Raw genomic sequence first — 23818 nt, 5'->3', positions numbered from 1 at the left:
CTTCTTTAGTGTATAATTGGATGCATAAAATACACAACCCTGCTTATACATTATTTTTCCCAACACAATAAGGAAAAAATCATACATACTCTAACATATGAAGAGTAGCAGAATATATAAAAAACCATGCACACTTTAACATTTCCCCCTACCATGGGTAATACATGGATTGGGCAGGCTCAATGAATTTCAGCTGCCCAAATCACGTGTTTAATTGCAGATGTTTCACTCTTCACATAATATACTACACATTCAACATAATATTAAATTCCATGTAGTAAAAACACATGAATCAGGGCAGACACACACCCCCACCCCCAAACCAAGGCAATCTGTTATTAGCAATATATTTATTTGTTTATTTATTCGATTTCTATACCGCCCTTCCAAAAATGGCTCAGGGCGGTTGACACAGAGAAACAATAAATAAATAAGATCCCCTGCTAACTGGGCAAAGATGCACCTTTTACCGTGGTGATTCTCTTTATTTAGCAGGGGGAGAGTAACTGGCCCTATCCACCCCCAGCACAGTACTTCCAGTGACTGTTGCTGGTGTGTGTCTTACGTTTCTTTTTAGAATGTGAGCCCTTTGGGGACAGGGAGCCATCTTATTTGTTTTTGTTTTTATTTGTTTTATTTCTTTTTGTAAACTGCCCTGAGCCATTTTTGGAAGGGCGGTATAGAAATTGAATTATTATTATTATTATTATTAGGACCCCATCCCCAAATGGCTCACAATCTAAAAAGAAACATAAGATAGACACCAGCAACAGTGACTCGAGGTACTGTGCTGGGGGTGGATAGGGCCAGTTACTCTCCGCCTGCTAAATCACCACATTAAAAGGTGCCTCTTTGCCAAGTTAGCAGAGGTTAGTAGTGACTATATAGTAATATAGTAGTGACTGGCCACAGCCATGACTGGTGCTATTTCCTATGCTGTTATTTTGAACATAACCCATTATCAAGATATAAAGACAGCTTGTGTGATCACGGTGTGATCACATTACGGGAAAAATGTAACACATAGATAAACAAGGAGTTTACAAGAGACAGTGTAGTGGGCACATAAGAAAAGCCCAGCTAGATCAGGCTCAGGTTCCATCTAGTCCAGCATCCTGTTTCACACAGTGGCCCACCAGATGCCTCTGAGAAGCCCACAGGCAGGGGGTGAGGGCTTTCCCCCTCTCCTGCCATTGCTCCCTTGCAACTAGTATTTAGCGGCATCTTGCCTGAGTCTGCAGGTGGCCTATAGCCACCAGACTAGTAGCCATTGATAGACCTGTCCTCCATGACCTTGTCTAAGCCCCTTTTAAAGCCATCAAAGCTAGTGGCCATCACCATACACTGTGGCAGAGAATTCCATACTTTAATGATGTGCTGTGTGAAGAAGTACTTCCTTTTGTTGGTCCTAGTCAAGGCCATGAAACATGAGAACTTCGTGAGGTGCTCAACTGATAGAGGAAAGACCCAGAATATATACATTACAACTATATATTACAAAATATAGTTCTTTCCTAATGAGTGACAAAATTTATTTTTGGACTCTTTGTCTTTGCTAACTAAGCAAAGAAGCACCTTTTAAAGTGGTGCTTTATGCTCTTATGTTTGGCAAGGGAAGAGCAATTGTTCCTATCCATCTCTAGCACAGTATTCCACTGGTGTCTACCTCATATTTTACATTGCATAAGAACAGCCCTGCTAGATCAGGCTGAAGGCCCATCTAGTCCAGCATCCTGTTTCACACAGTGGCCTACCAGATGCCGCTCGAAAGCCCACAGGCAGGAGCTGAGGCCATGCCCTCTCTCCTGCTGTTACTCCCCTGCAACTGGTATTCAGAGGCATCCTGCCTCTGAGGCTGGAGATGATCAGTGTTCTCTCTAAGGCGTGTGCACTTCCGTGCGCTCACAAAGTTTTTTATGTCCGCTCAGTTAATTTTAGATATTGCTCAGGTTGAATCATGTAACATGTAACGAGGAGGCTACCAAAACTGCTAAACCTCCTTTTGCCCGTCCCCCTTTTCCACTTGGGGTGGCCGGATTACAAACTACCCGAAAACCATCCAGGACAATATCCCTCATTGTCCACGTCTCTTGTAAGAGGAGGATGTCCAAGCTAGAGATACATTCAGCCACAGCACCGTCATCTGACTTAGAGATCCAGCCAGCCACATTCCATGTGCAGCAAAGCAGTTCTCGAGAGTCCAGTCGCTGTCAGTGGCTGAAGGGGTGTGTGTGCATCCTCTACACAAAAAAACAACCTTGTGTCATTGTTAACAAGGAGACTGGCTGCTGAGGTGAAGTGGTAGTCTGTCAAAAAGCCCTGGAGATTGTTAGATTGAATTTGGTTATTCTCCATAAGCACCAGCCTGCTAAGGGCAACGATATTCCGATCAACAACCAAAGCCCCTCCGTTCGGCCGATGTTTAGTGGGGGCTGGTTACCCCCACATGACCTGGGATTCAAGGGGGGGTCTCGCTTCAACCGTTAACGAAGACAATGTTAACTAACGGGAAGATCTTCCACTACTCCCTATTTAAACGCCTTGATTACGTCCTTGTCATATGTCTACTCCCTGTCACCTCCATACACAATCCCGATGAAGCAAGGCCCTGACCTCTAGCACAAGGGGCTCCCGGGGAGCAAGAAAGGACAGGAGAACCAATGTGCACCCAAATATCATCCGAGACCACTGAACACATGGAGGCACACTCAGCGTATGATCAAGTGATCCACAGAGGGTCTTCTGACATCACGGGCGACTGCAGGGAATCCCCAGGGGGTTGGCCGACCACAGCCCCACCGCCACACAATAAGCTGGAATCTAAGCTAAATCAAAAGGAGCTTTCTCGAAAGGTTGAATCAGGAAGGCTCCACTCAATGCATGTGCACACACACTGCCTTGATACTGCCACCCAGAACAAAACTCATTCCGCACTCAGATGAAAAAAATTAGAGAGAACACTGGAGGTAGCCTATAACCCTCAGACCAGTAGCCACTGATAGAGCTCTCCTCCATGAAGTTATCCAAACCCCTCTTAAAGCCATCCAGGTTGTTGGCTGCCACCACCTCTTGTGGCAGAGAATTCCACAAGTTGATTATGCGTTGTGTGAAAAAGCACTTCCTTTTGTTGGTCCTAAATTCCTTGGCAATCAATTTTATGGGATGACATCAATTTTATGAGATGACCCCTGGTTCCAATGTTATGCAAGAGAGAGAGAAATTTCTGTCTATCAGCTTTCTCCACACCATACATGATTTTATAGACTTCTATCACAGTCATTCTTTTTCTAAACGAAAAAGCCCCAGGTGTTGCAACCTTGCCTCATAAGGAAGGTACTCTAGACCCCTGATCATCTGGGTTGCCCTCTTCTGCACCTTTTCCAGTTCTACAATGTCATTCTTTAGGTATGGTGACCAGAATTGTACGCAGTACTCCAAGTATGGCCGCAGCATGATTTTGTAGGCCTTTTGGGGACAGGGAGAAATTTTATGTATTTATTCATTATGTCTTTTTCTATGTAAACCACTTCAGAGCTTCGGTTGAAAAGCAGTATATGAATATTTGTTGTTGTAGTGGCAGTAGTTTTAAAACTGCATAGTTCACTGCACTGTAACTCTTAAAAGTTACATAAAGAGTTATACAGTGATAACAAGAACCAATTAACCCATCAATTGAGTGATGGGTATAATAGCCCAGCGCGGTATAATGGTTAGAGTGCTGGACTAGGACCGGGGAGACCCGAGTTCAAATCCCCATTCAGCCATGAAACTAGCTGGGTGACTCTGGGCCAGTCACGCATCTCTCAGCCTAACCTACTTCACAGGGTTGTTGTGAGGAGAAACTCAAGTATGTAGTACACCGCTCTGGGCTCCTTGGAGGAAGAGCGGGATATAAATGTAATAATAATAATAATAATAATAATAATAATAGCCCATCACTCAAAAAAATATTTGGGGTGAGGAGGAGAATCAAATACATACATTCTTAACTAAGAAAAAAGACTTCTATTATCTAGTCAAACCAAAACACACTGCCCCTTTATTTTCCTTTAATTAACATCATGATTACCCATCTTCTGAAACTTACAAACAGTGTTGTCATTTCTTCATTTGAACTTGCTGTATTTCTGCATATAGACTTGGAGTAATATTAGCTTGCTGGATTTGGACCAAGTAAATCCTTTTCATGAAAACAGGTAAGCTATACAAGCAGTCAGCTGCTCACTTAAGTAATATAGAGCTTGACAAAACCTGGGAGCCAGGGAACCATGGTACCTAGAAATTTAACGTAGCACCTAGACTAGGATGTTTAGAGATAGAGTTATTTAATAAAATCTTTTTGTCCCCAACAGCCACATTTCTGTTCTAATTCTTGAAAAGGGAACAAAAAGCCTCACCCTCCACAATGTCTGTGACTAAGTTCAGTCATTTTGTCAAGTGTCCATTGGCTGGCTCCTAGATCCAAAGAAAATATGTCAAGACCTGTGCTAATATATAACCAGACAATAGGCAAAAGAGGCACACCCTGCCATTAGGATCCAAACACGTTCAGGAGGTATATCTATGCCAAGCTGGCTAAATCTCAGTAGGATAAGAAAACTCACTTTCACTTCACAATACGAATGCTCCCCTTATTGCAAATGCAGAAGTTATATTTGTAAGAAGAGAAACAAAGAGTATTAAATGCTCACATCACAAATGCCAATACTAACTTTCACTGCTTTGCACACCACCAATTCCCCTCCCCCATCCACAGCTCTCTTTCTTCCCCCCCCCCCCCCCTCCTCCAATTATTCTCCATTCAAGCTTAAAATTAGAAGGGTTTCTTTTCTCTCTCTCTCTCTCTCTCTCTCTCTCCTTTTTTTTTTTTGCTGAGACTTAAAAAGACTTGGGAAGCTCCACAGGAACTGCAGAAAGATCCAAAAATGGACAATAGGATCCCCTCCACAAAGCATTCTTTCATCCAGGCAGTACTGCTATCAGAAGCATTCCGTTAATGTGCACATATTTTATAAAAAGATTATGAACATCAGACTCACTCACTATATTGCACACACTTAGTTAATATTTTAATTTCAATATCAAAGGAAAAAAGTGCAGGGCTTACCATCAGTACATATAGGTGTACAAAAATGGAGCCATTTACTCTTTTACAGCACTTGGGTGATATTCCTAAATGCTTCAACTGTGTGCATTATTAGAGACATTCAAAATCCAAGTTGCCTCATCCCCCTGAGTTATAACTATTCTACTCAAAACTATTCAAAAGGACATACCTGTTTGTATTTTAATTATAATTCCTCTCTTTTGTTTCTATTTCTTTTTATAAATATTTTTTTTTAGTAAATTACTGGTAACAACAACAACAATAGCATGACCAAGCCATTTGTAGGCCTCACATTTGTTGTTGTTTTTAAAGTAACTGTTCACTCTTAATCATCAGCTACGGTGGCACAGCCGGGAAGTAACTTGCCTAGAGTGCAAGAGGCTGTTAGTTCAAATCCCCACCAATGTGCTTCCCAGACTGTCCCTAGTATATACTTTTGTTGCCACCTATATTGGGCAGCCAAGATAGAAAAAGCATTGACGCTTTTGAACTTTGGTGCTGGAGAAGACTTTTGAGAATACCATGGACAGCCAAGAAAACAAACAAATGGATCATAGAACAAATCAATCCAGAATTTTCACTTGAGGCACAAATGACCAGGCTCAAACTATCATACTTCAGACACATTATGCAAAGACCCAGCTCCCTAGAGAAGTCTATAATGCTGGGGAAAGTTGAAGGAAAGAGAAGAGGACGACCAGCAGCATGCTTGATGGACTCAATTACAACAGCAATGAATGCACCACTGAGAGAGCTTAAAGGCCAAGTTGAAGACAGATCATCCTAGAGAGAATCTATCTATATGATCGCTAAGAGTCAACACCAACTTGACGGCACTTAATCAATCAATCAATCAATATTGGGCAGCAGTGATATATGAAGGTGCTGTTTGAAGGTGACTTCAAACAATAAGAGCGAACCAAAAGGTAACCAATCAAACAAGAGCTAAAGCATCAGACCAGGACTGACAGGCCTAGGGGACACAACAAACACATATACTGTATAAAACACAATATGCTGAAACTGGATAGATGAAGCACAAAAGTTGATAATCACAGTTTGTGAAGAACAACCATTTATTTCCTTAAAATGGTATCGCAGATAACACATTGCACTTTAAACCACGAAAACTAAAGCCAAAAAGTCCCCCAACCCTGAGGGGCCTGAGGAAGACAGACAAACAGACAAACAAACAAACAGACACACACACACTATCCTCAGGAGGAAGAGTGTGATGAAAATGCAACTGATCAATAAGCAAGATATTACTTTTTATCTCAAGTCAGAATGTCTGGATCTTTAGATTGCATGGTTGATGGTGGTAAGTTTAACAAACAAGGAAACTACATGAAGAGGAAAAGAAAATGGAAACAAAAGCTTACAAGATATTTTTGGCTGCAGCTGTGAAACAAGGGAACCATCAGCATACATTATTGGCAAATCTTTCCATTGAATGCCTGTGTGCATCTGTCAGAATATATGTTTAATATCTTGATATCATCTAACTGAGAAGAGCTCCTTTCCAAACCATTCTTCCCACTGCACCAAAAACTTTAGTGACACTCATTTTTGCTTCTTTGGATTCTCTATTTGATATTTTCTTTAAACCTTGGAATGAATTCTACTACTTAATGTGCATCCCACCACACTGACCTTCCTTATTTTTGCAGATATACCAGATTAACTTCTTCCAGAACTCAGTATAATGCTACACTGAACGAAAATAAAACAGAGCAAATCTATAATAAATTAGAATTTCTTGCTGTAAAAGGAAGCACTAACTCTCACAAAACATGACTGAGGTCTTTCTGCTGTATCCTCCAATTATTAAAAGATATTTAAATGACAGTAATGTGCCACCAGAAATGCCTTCAGGAGACATGGCCTACATCTGTCATAGAATCATTCACACTTTATGGCACTACAGGTATATCAGTATGTGGCCACTTATTTAACACAGCAACTATATAAAGTACGACTGGGAGATGAACATCTTCAAGCACAAATAATCCATATGCACTGGGAAATAGCAACTGTATCTCCCTGGTATGTGTTCATTGTGTTTGAAACTGTGCATCTATCATTCACACTATATATGAAACAAGCATTAATGCACCTGTGAGAGCACAATAAGGGCATGCATAGCACAGGATGGTGTCCAGACTAGCGCAAGAAGAAAGTATCCTTTATGAATTTCTTTCTGAAACCCTTCTCCAAACTGAAGCCATCACTAAAGTTCCCACCCACACAAGGTGCCACTGACTGATTTCAGTAGAATCACTGGATCACTCATGACACATACGATATGGTTCCCAAAGGTCCCCCGACTAGGAAGGGCTTTTTGAGGGGTGCAGTGAGTTGCCATATGGAGACAGGGTTGCTCCCTACAACTATTGCTCCTTGAGGAATAATTGGATACAACTTATAGGATGGGGAGCTCCCTCTCACACAGTCTCCCTTCTCCATCAGCCTGAACAATAGTTAAGGCTTATCTAAGCACTACTCTTATGCACAGTTAACTCTAACTATGGTTAATTCTATGGTTAACTCTAACCATGATTTGCTGTTAAGCAGGGATTTGAAATCCACTTCGAACCCTGGTTTTAAATCCACTTTATACAGGTGAAACTCGGAAAATTAGAATATCGTGAAAAAGTCCATTAATTTCAGTAATGCAAATTAAAAGGTGAAACTGATATATGAGACAGACGCATTACATGCAAAGCGAGATAAGTCCAGCCTTAATTTGTTATAATTGTGATGATCATGGCATACAGCTCATGAAAACCCCAAATCCACAATCCCAGAAAATTAGAATATTACATGGAACCAAGAAGACAAGGATTGTAGAATAGGACAATATTGGACCTCTGAAAAGTATAAGCATGCATATGTATTCAGTACTTGGTTTGGGCCCCTTTTGCAGCAATTACTGCCTCAATGCGGCGTGGCATGGATGCTATCAGCCTGTGGCACTGATGAGGTATTATGGAAGACCAGGATGCTTCATTAGCGGCCTTCAGCAATTCTGCATTGTTTGGTCTCATGTCTCTCATCCTTCTCTTGGCAATGCCCCATAGATTCTCTATGGGGTCAGGTCAGGTGAGTTTGCTGGGCAATCAAGCACAGTACACTGTATACTTTTCAGAGGTCCGATATTGTTCTATTCTACAATCCTTGTCTTCTTGGTTCCATGTAATATTCTAATTTTCTGGGATTGTGGATTTGGGGTTTTCATGAGCTGTATGCCATGATCATCACAATTATAACAAATTAAGGCTTGACTTATCTCGCTTTGCATGTAATGCGTCTGTCTCATATATCAGTTTCACCTTTTAATTTGCATTACTGAAATTAATGGACTTTTTCACGATATTCTAATTTTCCGAGTTTCACCTGTATAGTGAACCCTGGGTGAACATTACCCTGGCTGAGCCTATAAAGCCAGTAATTGAACACAGCACCCTTTATAGCTTCAAGATCCTTCTCTCTCAACTGTATCTGCGTGCTAGAAAAGGAATTCCTTGACAAAATACAAAATGAACAGGTAATGTATTCGTTTCTTTACTGATTAACTACAGTGGAGTCAGTTTTCAGTTAAAATATAACATTAGACTGAAAAGGTTATTAATATTTTAACATGTTCTTTGGCAAAAACACAGAATATATGTATTATGATAATAAGAGTATTTTTTCAAGATTACAAACTATTTTTTTAATTGTGTCCTACATTTGCATAATAGTCTGGTCAGCAACCAGTTCTGCCACAGGTCCACTTTGGAAAAAAGGCAATGGGACCAAAAGTGCCATCTGCCAGAACCTGTTGGCGAATCCTCTTGCTCCGCATACCATTTTGACTCTCTTGCCTTGGAATGGGAGGGACCAAAGGGAGGACAGATTTGGCTCTAGGGCCCTCAGTAGTTAACAGCTAATAAATACACTAGCTCAAAAGATATATTAATATTTTATTTCTAAAGATTAAATTTTTTTAAAGTTAGGTAAGAAAACTTGCACTTTAAGACTGAGATCTTTTTCCTTTATTATTTTGTATGTTGATAGAAACATACAGAGGTGGTTAATTGATATGCTGGTCACCTTCCTTACTACAATGTTTATGCACTGCTTTTAAATACACCACTACTGAAATGATAAAATAAACCTGCAAACTGGATCAAAAAAGGCTCATATAAATCAGACAGTTCAGCAAAAGAGGGGGAAACTGAAGTATGGAAGCTGTGCACTTATCTTTATATCTAAACTCTTCATTACATAGTTGTGTATATAATGGCTGGTATCCTGACTAAATTACTCAAAAGTATTACTCAGGAATTATTTTAAGGGACTATTAAATTTCAGTAGGACTTACTCTAGTCAATTCAAGATTTCAGCTACTATTTATAAACAATTATTGCATCATTGTTACAATCTTGGTAATATTTCCCCACTATGGACATTGCTACTTGACAAAGTCTAAACCATTTAGAGAAATTACATGGATTCTGACAAATAGTTTAACCTTCTTAAAATTTAATCAGAACAACTATTCAAGTATCATGCTATTCAACTGCAGAGACTAATAAATCCATTATTACACCTTTTACCTGGAGAACATAGGTTAGGGTTTTCAAGAGGCAATGGTCATTCAAACTAGGACTGAGTGAAAGAGAAAAGGGGAAAAGAAGTCTTCTGCTGTCTGTTTCAGTCAAAATAATGGCAAAAACCTCCTGTAATTTTCTTATTGTTTTTGCATATCCAGATATTTATGACATCTAGACACTGTTCTACAGCAGCAGCTTTTAACTTTACAAACCTGAGATTCACCATGAAGCCCCACCTGGCAATGTGAAACACACTTTTAATTTTTGACTATTTTTCCCCCTTCTCTTTCTTCAATTTCCACCACCTTTCTCCTCTTAAAATTGTAAATACAAAAGAAAAGTTATGTGACATCTTGTGCGACATTAGGCATGACCTAATTGTAAGTGCCTGCAACCAAGGCCACATGTTTCCACCTGCTTCAAGTTCTTAAGCAAGAGGAGAGACTCTGGAATGGAGAGTGGTGAGGATATATTATCTGGTTATCAATATGGCAGAAGAGCCAAAGAGAAAGTGTGAGAGGAAAACCACATGCTTCAGTGGTAGTTTGTCAAAAATGGCAATTCTCTCTCTCTCTCTCTCTCTCTCTCTCACACACACACACACACACACACAAATCAGTGGATTTCTGTACCAACAACTTTCATAATGCTTCACTGAGGTCTGAGAGGGCACAATTCCCTGTACGTTACACCTTTCACTCAGAAATGTTATTGCATATTACAGTACACACTACTAAGGTTCCTCAAGACTGAAGGGGTGACTGCAATTGTTCTACTATTCAGTAAGATATCATTACAACCCTCATCATTTCCAGTTGACAAAATTAAAGCTGATTTTTTAAATAAAAAATAAAAATAAAAAAGAGGGGCAACAGCTACGTAACATGCACACTACCTATTTGTGTGCTTCCTTAACATATGTCTTATCAGCCCTGCCACAGCTGAAGTGATTCCAGAAGTGCTTTATGGCACATTTGGATTTTCTGCCAGTTAATAATTCCTGCTTTCTCTCTTCCTCTACATGACTGGCAGGGTTCTTCAACACAGCAGTAAAATGGGACAGCTAATTATCTAGGAATCCACCTTGCTGCACCACATTTGGCAACTTTTATCTGCTCAGGACAGCTGCATTCTTCCTGTTTGAAGTGAAATGTCAGTCTCCGCTAATGCAACAAGACTTACATCACTAATGATGTCTTGACGCTTTGAAGAAACAACTAAAGCCTAATTAAAAATTCAGATTTGTTCTCCTAAGCTCTCAACAATATTAACTCCCTTTCCACCACAGTCTTGCTGTATCTCTCCAAAATGTTTCATGCAAAAAAAAAAAAGGGGGGGGGGGAATAGGATGAAAAACTGCTGCAGTTTTGGGCATTCCATAGCCTTTTAAAAAACGGTTATGGTTGGAACCAAACCAACACACAATCATGTAAAACAGATGATATTTTACTTCACTACCTCCCAGTCTAATTACAGTAAAGTTCAACATTTTTAAGGGGAAAGGGCCCCATAAAACACTTATCAGTATCATTTTAATTTTTTTAATCAATTTCTGGCAATCTAAACAATCTCCAGTACCTCAACCAGAAGCCCAAAATTATCACACTACTACATATTAAATTACTATTATCTCAAATTTGAATATTCTGTTAAAACAGGCCATCCTTAGAAGACCACTAAATGCTTTTAAAAACAAAATCCATTTGCATTGCTTCCTAAAATTCATCCAGTTTGGCTTCAAACAGACTCCTTAAGAAGTACAGTGGCCACAACAAAAAAAGGTACTCCTCCATCCATACAGGTCTATCCATGGCTACTAGTCTGGTGGCTATAAGCCACCTTCAGCAACAGATGCATGATGCCTCTAAATACCAGTTATAGGGGAGTAACAGCAGGAGAGTGGGCATGCCTCACCTCTTGCCTGTGGGCTTCTAAGGCATTTAGTGGGCCACTGTGTGAAACAGGATGCTGGACTTGATAGGCCTTGGGCTTGATCCAGCAGGGCTGTTCTTAAGTACAGGGGACTGTGTGAATAGATTTAATTGAAAGGTTTTGTATTTTAAATGGTAAATGTGTGATATTAAAGTTCTGTGGTATTAGAACTGCAGTTCTTGCTTCATACATGCAGACCTCTACTTGATGCTACAGTAGGGAGGGACAGGATTTCAGAGTGCATCAGCTTAGAAATGAGGCTATCAGGGATGCTGCATACAAATACAGCATTCCCACTTTGCATAAGACTTAAACAGAGCTCTATTTATATTGAAACTTATCTTATATAGCCAAGCAGATGAAACCATCTTGCCTTTTGAATACACTCCTTGTAGGTTTTTGTTTTTCTCTTGCAATGGATCACCCATTCATCAGTTGCAACTGGGATACAATAGTTGACTGATTTAATGACATCAGTCCATATATACTGTTTGGTAGACTACAATAATTCATGTGCCTCAGTGATGCTAGTGGTAGAACATTCAAATTTAAGGCTAGTTATTATTTAATTGTTATATACAATTTGAGGCAGTTGCTTTTCCTGGGATCCCCTGTCAATTGCTGTGGGCTTACAATCAAACATATTTTATTGCTTTCCTCCACCAGGTCGTAAGCCGCAATGAAGTCTGACTGTCTGGTGTCTGTATAAATAGTATAATTTGACTTTTATACAAATGGCTTAATTCTCTGTGGGCAAAGTTGTGCCAATAGATAATTCAGCCCAAAGCACTGCCAAACACACAAAGCAAACAAGCAGGAAGGGAATTTTTTCCATCTACTCGTATTTCTTTCGGCTTCAGCAAATTTCAAAGTGTGTAAATAAAACAATAAATAGTAATGCATATGCCTTTAGACAGAAGCACAATGAGTTGACAGTGTCCCTTTAAGTCATTCACTATTGTAAAAAATACTACTGTGTTAAAATGTCTTGGGAGTTTTGCTACTTGGCAACCACAATTGTTCTTCATATCCAGACTCCAGCTAGCACAATGTTTTCTCCAATTACTAGGTACTCCTAATTCTGAAGTGATCCGCTGACCCTTCCATGTTTTAAGTCAGCATTGGCCTCATTAAATGCAAAGCATAAGGCACTTCATTTATTTATTATTATGATTTCTACCCCACTTTTCCGCTCCAAACAGAGGCAACTAACAAAATATAAAAGAGCTTTACTGACAAAATGTTACATTAAACAAAAATGTTTATTATCAGCAACAAACATAAACAAACACAACAAAACAGCAATAAAACATTAAAACCTAATATACAGGTCTATAAACTGAGAAAGCACAGCAGGAATTTAAAAGGCCTACTGAAATCAAAAAGTCTTTAAACGGCAGATGAACACTGGCAAGGAAGGAGCTAATCTAACCTCCTGAGCAAGGAGTTCCACAAGTATTTATTTAAGAGACTTATATCCTGCTTTTTAGACACAAAGACCTCACAAGGTGGCAGAAGTGGCAATGCCACCATCTAACACAGATAAAGACTTAGAGTACACAGGTTTAATTATAGTATCCTCTGTCACCCTCTGCTGCAGCCTGGTGGAAAATGACTGCAGAAGGATACAATTCATTCTTGCAGGCGGGCGGGGGGGGTGCGCGGCAGGGGCCTACTCAGGCCAATGGAGGAACCTTGCTGTCCTACCTCATTGACTGCTACTATGGAAAAGATTCTCTTACATGTCATTGCCAATTGTATTTCAGAATGCAACAGGTAATGCAAAAGGGCTTCATGTAGTATGCAGTTACACAAATGTCATCCAGCTAGTTTCATGGCTGAATGGGGATTTGAACTCGGGTCTCCCCGGTCCTAGACCAGCACTCTAACCACTACACCACGCTTGCATTTACTCTGCCTATGGTAGTTATATGGTATATTTAATTATGTGATACATACTAGCACAGGGAAACACATTTTGTAGATATTTGCAGTAATTTGCAGATGTGCACCAAACAACAGAAGTAAAAAATGAACACTACCATTCAAGTGTTATGCAAACTGGGGGAGCACTTCAAAGCCTTTTCTCCCCACAGCATGCATGAAAAGCCCACTCTCCATGCCTACAGCATTTGTCTGCAGAGACAAAAGCTGCACTGATGGAGAGGTCCTGCTCCCGATCAGAGTACTGGAGAGTCTCAACATTCCACACCATGTGGAGGATATATGAGTAAAGCATTTCTCTCTGCAGACAAATGCTGTAAGCATGGAGTGCGTGGGGTAGGATTTTTGTGCACTTGATGGTGGGGCTTTCAAGCAAATTCTAAGACTTGCTGTGCATCGTACAGCATCCCCAGTCTGAATAACACCTGAAGAGGGATCTTGTGCTGACTTTCACCATACTGACTTTCACCATAGGCCATCTGGCCATAGACTTACATCTTTGCACTAAAGAGATCCTGGCAGAGCTGAATATTTATAGCACTACACTGGGTTCAGCTCTCCTAACTTCCGGGTTGTTGTTTTTTTTATATCTCCTGTCTTTGATGATGAAGAGCTCAGCATTCAGCAGGCAGTGATGGCAGCAATGCTCTAAATTCCTGGGCTATGAATTCCCTCAGCCATGTGGCTCCGTCTTCTGAAATAGGAGGATCCTCTCCTCCCTGCCCATTCAAGGGGTTGCTTACAGTCAAGGGGTTGCTTGCGTGGTTGGCACTGAACGTCTCTGTTTGCCCTCAAACTGCTCCCCCGATTCTGGTTGGACTGTAGGAGAGCATGGGACTTCCAATCCCTCCCCCCCACAAATGGTGGCAGTATCCAAATTCGCGGGTGGCAAAATGGTGCCCATCATTGCCTTGGTCTGTTTCGCTCTCTGGTGTTCCAGCAAGCGTGGGGAAGGGATGCGCAACGGTTGCCACTGTTGGCAAACCGTTTATAAAAGTAGGTGCTCACTCAGCTGAGCGACTGGCGGTTTCATTTTCTTCTTTCAGCTCTTGGCAGCAAGAGGCTGCTACGAGCCAGGTGCAACGTGCCTGGTCTTCTACCTAGCTTTCTTTGCCTGGTTCTGCCCTGGCTCTGTGGGCGCCCCCAGTACTAGAGTGGCGTCGGGAGCCGTATCAGGGAAATATTTTCCCTCTCGATGGTCCTGGGTTCTGCCTCCCTGAGAACCCTCCAATAGGGAGCCAATAAGGGCTTCTGCTGCCTGCGCTAACTCCATATGGGGGGGAAAAGTTGGTAGATATTAAGTACGAGGTTGAGGAGCAGCAGAGGGAAAAGGGTGGATAGAAAGGAAAGTTCTTCTCTGGAGCTCGCGTAAGTATTAAGCAAAAGGAGGGCTGTGGGCTCCTCCAGACTCAAAGGCAAGATGCCTCTGAGTACCAGTTGCAGGGGAGTGACAGCAGGAGAGAGGGCATGCCCTCAGCTCCTGCCTGTGGACTCTCAGTGGCATCTGGTGGGCCACTGTGTGAAACAGGTTGCTGGACTAGAAGGGCCTTGGGCCTGATCCAGCAGGGCTGTTCTTATGTTCTTATGTTTAAGGCGGGGGGATAAGGAGGGGGAAAGTGGAAAGAATGGCAATCTCTATCAGGAGCTCCTTCTCAGCTGCTATCCTGAGGCAGACAGGAAAAGGAACTCGGGATCAGGGCTCTGCCTACACTAAACATGAAACTTTTGCTGAGATAACTTCCTGTTAAGTTATCTAAGAATAAGTTATCTAAGCATGCTAAGAATACCCTACATTTGAGGATGGGCTCCGATTATGGTGGAAACACCAGCAGTCTACTGCAAAACACTGCTGGACTAATATCTCCTCTCTGTCACAGCCTCTTACCTCTTGTGTTCCCTGAGCAGGTCTGGCCGAGGTCCGGATCAGCCACCCTTGGTGCATTCCTGATTTCTGCCTTGAGGGAGACTCTGTCACAGTTTGGAGTAGAATAAATTGTCACTTGGCCCTCAATATGACAATCAATGTGTCTGTCCTCTATATATCAGAAACTAGGCATTAACATCATGAGATCTGAAGAACAATAAATGCTAGTTTCTGCTTACTTGCCAGGTTCAAGTTTATCTCAATTACCAAGAAAACTAGACATCTACTTATTTTGGGTTGGTTTTTTAAAAAGTATTTTCAGAATTCTAAACAAGAGCTTATGCATCACACCAATTATGTTTTGAATTTGTGAGTGATATAGGCACTATTTCTCCCTACCCTAAGGCAAATGTTGTTTGCGTTAACACTTACATCTGGGTAGTACCACAGAAATAAACAGAGCATTAAATATTATCTCCGAAGTTCAAAAGTTGTTGTTAGCTAAGTAAACCAATGACCTATTCTTGTGTTACAGCCTCCATGTGGGAATTCAGCAGAAGTGTTTCTCCATGATGGGGACTCCACACAGCAGCTGCAATGTATAGGCTCTGCTCACCTAGTAGATCACCATAATGGTGCGGATCGTTAGTTCCCAAGCCAGCACCACACATTCCTAGAAGCGAATGAATCATCTTATGGCAAAACCAGATGTTACATGGGAGATGTGAATAACAGTCTCCTTTTTTAAAAAATGAAAAGCAGCTGTGGCAGCTGCCAGTATGACTGGAAGAGCTGGTGGGAGGGCTGCTGAACCCTTTCTTTTCTGGCCATTTTCCACTCATAATCAGGGAGAGAGCATCAGGAACTGTCCGGATTGAGCTGAGAGCCACAGACTCTTTATACAGCTGCCGCATGAGGGTAGATTGCTGAACTCACCAGAGCATAGAGCTCTCAAGCCCTAGACTGGCTCCGCTCTGCAGGGCTACCTACTGGATCCTCCCTGAACAGAAAAGATGCAGAATGGGGTTGGCAATCTTGGCCCTCCAACTGTTGATGAACTACAACTGCCATCATCCCCAGACACAATATGTGGCTGTGGATGATGGGAGTTGGAGTCCAACCACAGCTAGAGGGCCAAGATTTCCCACCCCTGATGTAGAGGCCTCCTGTCTGCCTTGCCTCAAAATCAAGGTCTTCCTGGTCCTATGTGTGTGTGTCTGCTCATCTTCACTCCCTGGCTTTGGTTTCAACTCTTAGCTTCTTCCTGATCCTGGTCTGGCTGCTTGGCTTCAACCCCTGGCATTAGCTTTGACTAATTCCTGATCTTAGTTCTTGGTTAGTCTGCTCGGCCCCGAATTCAAACATCACACAGCACATCAGTTGAAGCCGAGCTCCATGTAACCTCCCTCAATCTCAAGTGTGTGTTCCCCCTTCCCATCCCTGCACAAGTGCCAATTTCTTTTCTAGGTTAGAATATGACACGATTGGTTATGAAGCCCACCAATCTTGGCTTATCCTAACCTCTTTGCTTCACAGAACTGAGATTTTAACACAAGGGTTGAAGTTAGTTTCAGATTTCAGGTTCACTGAAGCAAGTAAGTTAGAATAAGCTGAGACTGGTGAGTTTGGATGCCCTGACAAATCTTGTTATATTCTATCCTAGCTGTCAGGACTGAGGGAGGTTTCACGGAACTCGGCTTCAAGAGAGGTTCCGCAATCGCCCTTAAGAGTTATCTGGCAGCAGTTGCCTACAGACTAGTCCTGACAGGGGAGAGGGCCCAAGTTGCTTTTCCATTTCCCCCTGTGGATAGAAAAACAGCTAGGAGGAGATTTAATGGGGAGGGAAACAGTCACTGGAGAATGGGTTGCCCTCCTCCTCACCCTCCTCTTCTTACCATTCTTCCAAACAAGCCAGCAGCCTTCTTTGGCTGTTTTCATTCTGGAAAAAAGTCTGAACATGGACATATACCCACACACACACCCTTCAGGGTAACATCTAGTTTGGCCCTTTATACGGACTGATGCATACATCCATGTACATTATTTTGTACATACAGAATCAAGTGATGGCTTGCATATATTTAAAAAGCTATCACAGATTAATTAATCACCATGAGAAACTCAAGATTGATGTTGAGTTGATGTCAACTCAAACAATACTTTTCATAGGAGATCATTCAAACATCTGTCTGAGAGTGATGACTGTAAAATTTAAAAAGCAATGAGAGATGAACTAATGATGAACATGTAGGTGTTAACCAGCCCAGCCCAGTCTTTGCTGATCAATTCACGGACAGTGGTGCCTGTTAGGCCAATCCTATTTGTGTGAGTACCACTAAGTTCATTTGGACACACTCCCAAGCATAGGGATGCAGTCTAAATCTGGTAAGATTACTTCACTGGTCTATCAAGAAACAAATCACAAACAATGATATTGCTAGCCACAGGTCAATTAAACTAGGATGTTATGCACAGCTTCAAATATATATCTTAATATCTATCTATCTATTTATCTATCTATCATCTAATTTTCTAGACCCAGCATTTCTAGACCCAGCACTTAGGAACCAGTTCAGTACAGCTTGACAAACGACTATTGAAATACCATGGCACCAGATTACAGAGCAACACCTACATACTGGTTATACCACAGAAAGTCATTATCTTATCACTGATTAGGTATAGTGCACTAGAGAAACTCATTTCTCTTCTTTGAACCACAGTACATGATTACTAGAGAGTAACATAACAAAAACATAATTTAAATATGAACAATAATACTACTGATGATTAAAGTCAACTATACTCTTTTTCTGGACTATAAACATCAAAATGGAGAATTATTTATACATTTCATGTAACAGTCCTCCATGCAAATGGGTGTCTAATATTGGTTTATGGTTTTACATATTCTGAACAAAAATATAGCAGAAACACATTCTAAGTCATTTTGAGTAGCCTTTCAATCATATCATCAGTATATTAATGGCAAATCAGTGCAGCCATAATGCATCCATTTAAAGGCAGACACCTTACTTTCAAAAAGTTATAACTGAATATGCCATGGTCGATGGAAAATAAAATGCACTGGTAATCGCATCATGCTGTTTAGAATAATTGCATCCCTGCTACCACCCTTGCTCTCTGTGCAAAAAATCCGTGTATTTTTTCACCGCTATATACAAGTATGTTTCAACATTCTGAAAAAATTGTTATATTTATAAATGAACTACAAACTGAGCATTTCCTACCATTGACTACTATAACAGTAAGAATTAAACACAAAGAAATACACCTATCAGCAGAGTTATGATCTAGGAACAGCACCTATGCAGAAGATACAGCTGCACCTAACAAACTTCTACATCTTACAAATAATTTAATGACAACACATTCTGTTTTGTTTTTAATTCACATTTTTACTATCTTTCAAACTGCCAATATCTGTAGCTCAGATGTATGTTACATGCAAACATTCACTGCAAGGTCTTCAAAAGCTCAGTCCTCTCTGGGTTTCCCTCTCACCTTGCAACTTCTCCTATAGCACCAGATCCTGAAGCTCCACTTAATTCATCCTTTTCTTTGGAGTATTTTTGGACCATTTCTGTGAGGATGGCGGTGGGATGCAGGTTTGTCCTTCACACATGCTTCATGTTCATTTTCAATAAATCCCATAGATTCAAATTTATACCAGTCAACCCCTCAATACACTTTCGCTAACTCTTCTGATACTGTTTCTCACCACCAAAAACTCACCACTTAGCCAAAATGAAATTACTGATCTTCAAACCGGTAATAAAAACCCTATTATGCCTTTCAAATCAGCTGCTGTAAAGATAACCACTTCCATCTGCTCATCCTTGGTCTCACAAACCTGGGAGTGGCTATTCACTTTCTTTATAAAATGAAATAATGGCGCTTTCCTATTTTCACGCAATCCTAACTGCGTCATATCCTTCCACTTCATTAACCTATTTGGCCATCTTATTCCCAATGCCATAATGTGTACTGTTCCATGAGCACTAATCAACAATCTTGACTTCTCCAATCTGTTCTTCCCTTGCTGAAAGATCAACAAAAGCATTTCACCAGTTATCCTAGCCAACTGTTTCCCACATCTCTATACCAAATATTTACCCTCAAAACATTTTACAATCTAGTTCTTGGTTGGTTTGTTTTTTTCATTTCCTGTCTCAACATTCACTCTTCTGCAGACATCTTCAGCACTAATTTTTTCTTCTTCAGTTAGTCTCTGATTTAGGTCTTTTCCCATAACACCTCTACTGCTAGAATAGAGTCCCAATTAAGGTACAAAAAGGTCCACATTTTTAAAATATCCTCCATTTCTTTTTGATATAGTCCAATTATAATAAACACCCAACCATGTTCATAAGGCCACATGCCAAGCCTATATTATATATCATCTTAATGACTGCAGATTGTCTGGATAAAGAACATGCTTGACTACCACAGAAAGTATGTACTACCCCTACCTAAATTAAGACTATAAGCAAAAAAACAAAAACACCATCAACAAAATTACCATCTTCTAAATAAAGTGTTTTCACTCTATTGCACTGCCTTCCTTTTTTCATAATGCAACTCAAAAATCATAGGAAAGTTGCGTCTACCAGTTTCAAGAGTGAAAGAGATCAGAGTTTGTTTGTTTTTTTAAGAGGATGCAAGCAAACAAAAATAAGTAGGCTTATTGCATTAGTGGCATCTGACTTCACATACTTCTTGAAGCCCATAAACCTTAAAAAGTTACAATTATTATTGACAGATACTCCACCATACACCAGAATCATATACACTGAAGTATTAACATGAAAAACAAGCCATTCAGAGTGGGTTCGTTTTATTTCGGGGGTGGGGGGGTCACACACATGCACAGTGAGATGCTGGTCATACTGTATACTAGTACTGGGACATTTATAAAATGGGGAAATCAGCTTACAACAGTACTCTGAAGAGCAGGAATTTTACTCAAATGGAATTTCCACAACCAACAGATTATACATGGGTTTCTCATGGGGGGAAATGTGCCGTTAGCTCTTTCAAGAGAAAGAAAGTGACTTCTAAAATTCTCCATAGTTCAATGTATCAATAATTTACTACTATCTACCTTGTTAAGCGAAGTCATTTTAATGCATGGGTTCTTCCCATAAAGAAGGGGAAGATAAGTACTGACAAAGCCCAAGCCCTAGGAGGGAGCCAAAACAATATTTCAAAAGATAGTAGAAGGGAGCTGGTTTGAAGAAGATAAAGGGCCATTTGGGCACAGACGCCTGCTGCTTCCATAGAAGTGTCTCCTTTTCAGTCTGGGAGGCTTTAAAAACTGCCTTTGCCACTGACCGTACCTTACATTTGCAGTGTGTTTGGGATCCAATTTCACCTTTTGTCAGGGGAGTCTGTCGTTGGTTGCTGTAACACAGCTATTAGCCTCCTTTACAGAAAGCACAATAGTCAAACTGTCATTAATATGCAACCACAAAGGCAGAGATAGACTATAATTACTAATCACCTCTCTCCTCTGAACTAGAGCAGTGCCAGGAAATGAGTTTTGGGAGGAAAATAATATACTTGTTAAACCATATATTCAAATTGGCAAAATAAGTTATGCCTATCATCTGCACATTTCCATTTATAAATATGACATATTTGGATTTTATTCTCCCCCTCTCTGCCTCCGTCCGTTGCTAGCTGAAAAAGTAGGGATAATCCTAAAATAGCAAATGTATAAGAAAGATTTGAACCAAGGCTTCCGCAGCCCCAAGTGTTCAATTTTATCTAATATGCATGCATAATTCAATCATTGGCAGCTTGAAGGTTAGTAATAATGTGAACTAAAAACAAAACACAGCACAACACAGGTAGCCATTAGAATAGTACCACAAAAGTTTATCAACATCAAATATCATTCCACGTGTCCCAAAGCAGATTTGCTTAAGTTACTATTTATTCATCCAGAGTTACAAAGTTTGAAACATGCAAACTTTTAAAATGTTCCAACATTAGATTTGTGAAAGATGAGGATTTCCTCAGCCACCTCAACATTAAGCAGGTTTTTGAACTAGAAAAAAAAAACCATGCAGAAGTTTCAAAGGCACCCTCAACCCCCCAAAAGTCTCTGCCCAGGAGGCAACAGCCTGAAACGAAGGGATCATGTTTCAGCATTCAGCGATGCTCATAAATGAAAGGATTCAGGAGCCTGCTCTGATCAGAGGTCAGCAAATGGTGACAAAACACAAACTCCTGGTGCCTAGAATACCCCACCACCCCCGCTCTCACAACAACGCCCCATATCGTGTGGGTCTGGGGAGCGACGCCGCAGCGAATAAGAAAGTTCAATCGTTAAAAGGCTCCCTGCAACTCAGGGAGACAGATACTTCTTTGCACCGGAATTTTAAGTAACAAAAGGGTAGAGGATATCAGCCAAGTGGTGAAAAGAACATCTAAGGTAGTGGGGGACATATGAAAAGAAAGGGAGAGAAAAACAGGAAGAAAAGATGAAGGGAGAGACATGAGGGAAGAAAGAAAACCAGGAAGAAGGCAAAGAAAACGAGAGGAGGAGGAGAAACCCAGGACAGGAGTCGAGGGAAGGAGCAGAAGAGAGGCGAAGAAAGGGTCGAGTTACCTGCATGGTGACAACCCCCAGCTCCTCCGTGGCCAGCTTCCTCATCTGTGTGGCTAAAACTTGCGCCTCATCCAAGATGGAAAACTCCGAGTCGGCGGCACTGAGCCTCCAGAAAAGCGCCATGTAGACGACCCACAGGGGCCGCTGGCTAGCGCTGCCTCTTCTCCAGGGGGGAGTCGGGCCGGCGGAGGAGCGGCAAGCTGGTCGGGCGGCCTCCTCAAACTCTGCCGGCCTGCTCGCCATGATGCTGAGGGCGACTTTTGCAGCGCCCTGGCGAGGACAGTGGCCACCTCCGCGCGTAGAGCGCGACGCGCAAACTTTCCCGAGCGCCTCCCAAACTTCGGTGTGGGATTGCAGGGAGGAGGAGGAGGAGGAGGAGGGCGCTAAGCCTCGGGGATCCGAGGAGAGGCGGCCGACGTCTCCATGGAGGGACCGCCGAGCGCACGAGCCCTCAGCGGACCTTCTTGCACACCAATGGGTCAGCCAAGCCAAGCAGAGCGACGCGTTCCTCCCCGAGACGGGCAGCCAGCCGCCTCCCTGCCTGCGCTCCAGCTCCAGGGACACTGCGAGCTCTGCCTCGGCTGCCGACTGAACACAGTGGTGGCTGAGGAGAGCGGCAAACTGCGGAGCAGGAGGAGGAGCGGGAGCGGCAGGGCCGGGATCGGAGTCACCGAGGGGGAGAAAGGGAGGTGTCTGGTGCCACCAAGCTGCGTGCAGGCTCTTGTGCACAACAATGAGTTTATTAGAATGGAGAACCCGGGAAAGCCGGGCACAGAGTGTCCTCCCGCCCAAGACATCCAGAAACTTCCCAGCAAACATTTCCAACCCATCTCATCCCGTCTGCAGTTTGTAGATAGCCCTTCGCAAAGCTTTTGCAATGACACAGTATTCACCTGTTGGACTGAGATAATCAGTTGAGAATTTCATGTTCCTTTTCTACCAACTATTTACCAAATTTCCCCCCTTATGAATGTGTAGGTAAGGTAGATACATACTTGCTAACTTTCATCTGGTGAATCCCATGAAGATTTATACCACAAAACACCTATTAGTAGTTAAGGTCTCTCTTTGTTGTTATATCTGCTTAAGTAACCTGTTTCAGTAACCTCTGGTCCAGATCACCTTCTCTGCCTCCAGGAGTTTTCCCTGGAAGTAGGTGGGATTATAATAAAGAGTGAATGCAACCATGGGTTGCATTAACAGATGCATAGTGTCTAGATCATGAGAAGGAAGAAGCCCTGTACAGACATTACATTTTACACTTGTAAAAGGAACACATGTCATTCACACAAAAACATGTGTACATGTGTTAATTTTAAAAGCAGATCTGAGTACAGGCCCCTTCAAATGCAGGGTACAGATGAGAAGCATACTATTGTAAGTGCATTGAGCATAATGTGAGCCTAACCATGTGTGTGCACAGACCTGTATGTACATATATATATTGTATAGAGTGGAACTGCAGTCTGATTCAGATGTTATGTCCAACATCTAAATAAGTCTCTAATTCACTCTATGCTGTGCTGACCAGTCTTCACTTGAAATACTGTGTCCAGTTCTGGGCACTGCATGTTAAGAAGATAGATAATGTTTATTTCGGTCATTGACCAGAGAAATGTGTTAAGAAAGTCACTGCAGCTCCAGAGGAGGGCAATAAAGATGGTGAGAGTCTGCAACCCAAGTCTATGAGGGACAGTTACTGGAGCTCTTTAATGTTTAGCCTAGAGAGGAGAAGA

The 23818-nt window shown here is 41.6% G+C and overlaps 1 protein-coding gene across 2 annotated transcripts in view; it reads right to left on the bottom strand.

Moving 5' to 3' along the window:
- Positions 1-22680, bottom strand: part of CACHD1 (cache domain containing 1) — a 230064-nt gene extending 207384 nt beyond the window's left edge. Inside the window, exon 1 of one of the 2 annotated variants that reach the window (XM_053243265.1) lies at positions 22083-22680. In XM_053243265.1, coding sequence (XP_053099240.1) covers positions 22083-22325 — 243 coding nt within the window. In that variant the 5' untranslated portion in view covers positions 22326-22680. Of the gene's footprint in view, positions 1-18970; positions 19292-22082 lie in introns of those variants that run through there. The other variant, XM_053243269.1, reaches the window with a different exon arrangement.
- Positions 22681-23818: the final 1138 nt, after the last annotated feature.

Source organism: Hemicordylus capensis, chromosome 4 (genome assembly GCF_027244095.1).
Source record: "Hemicordylus capensis ecotype Gifberg chromosome 4, rHemCap1.1.pri, whole genome shotgun sequence".
NCBI lineage: Eukaryota > Metazoa > Chordata > Lepidosauria > Squamata > Cordylidae > Hemicordylus > Hemicordylus capensis.
The sequence above is the reverse complement of the archived record's forward strand: the minus strand, read 5'-3'. Positions and strand labels throughout refer to the sequence as shown.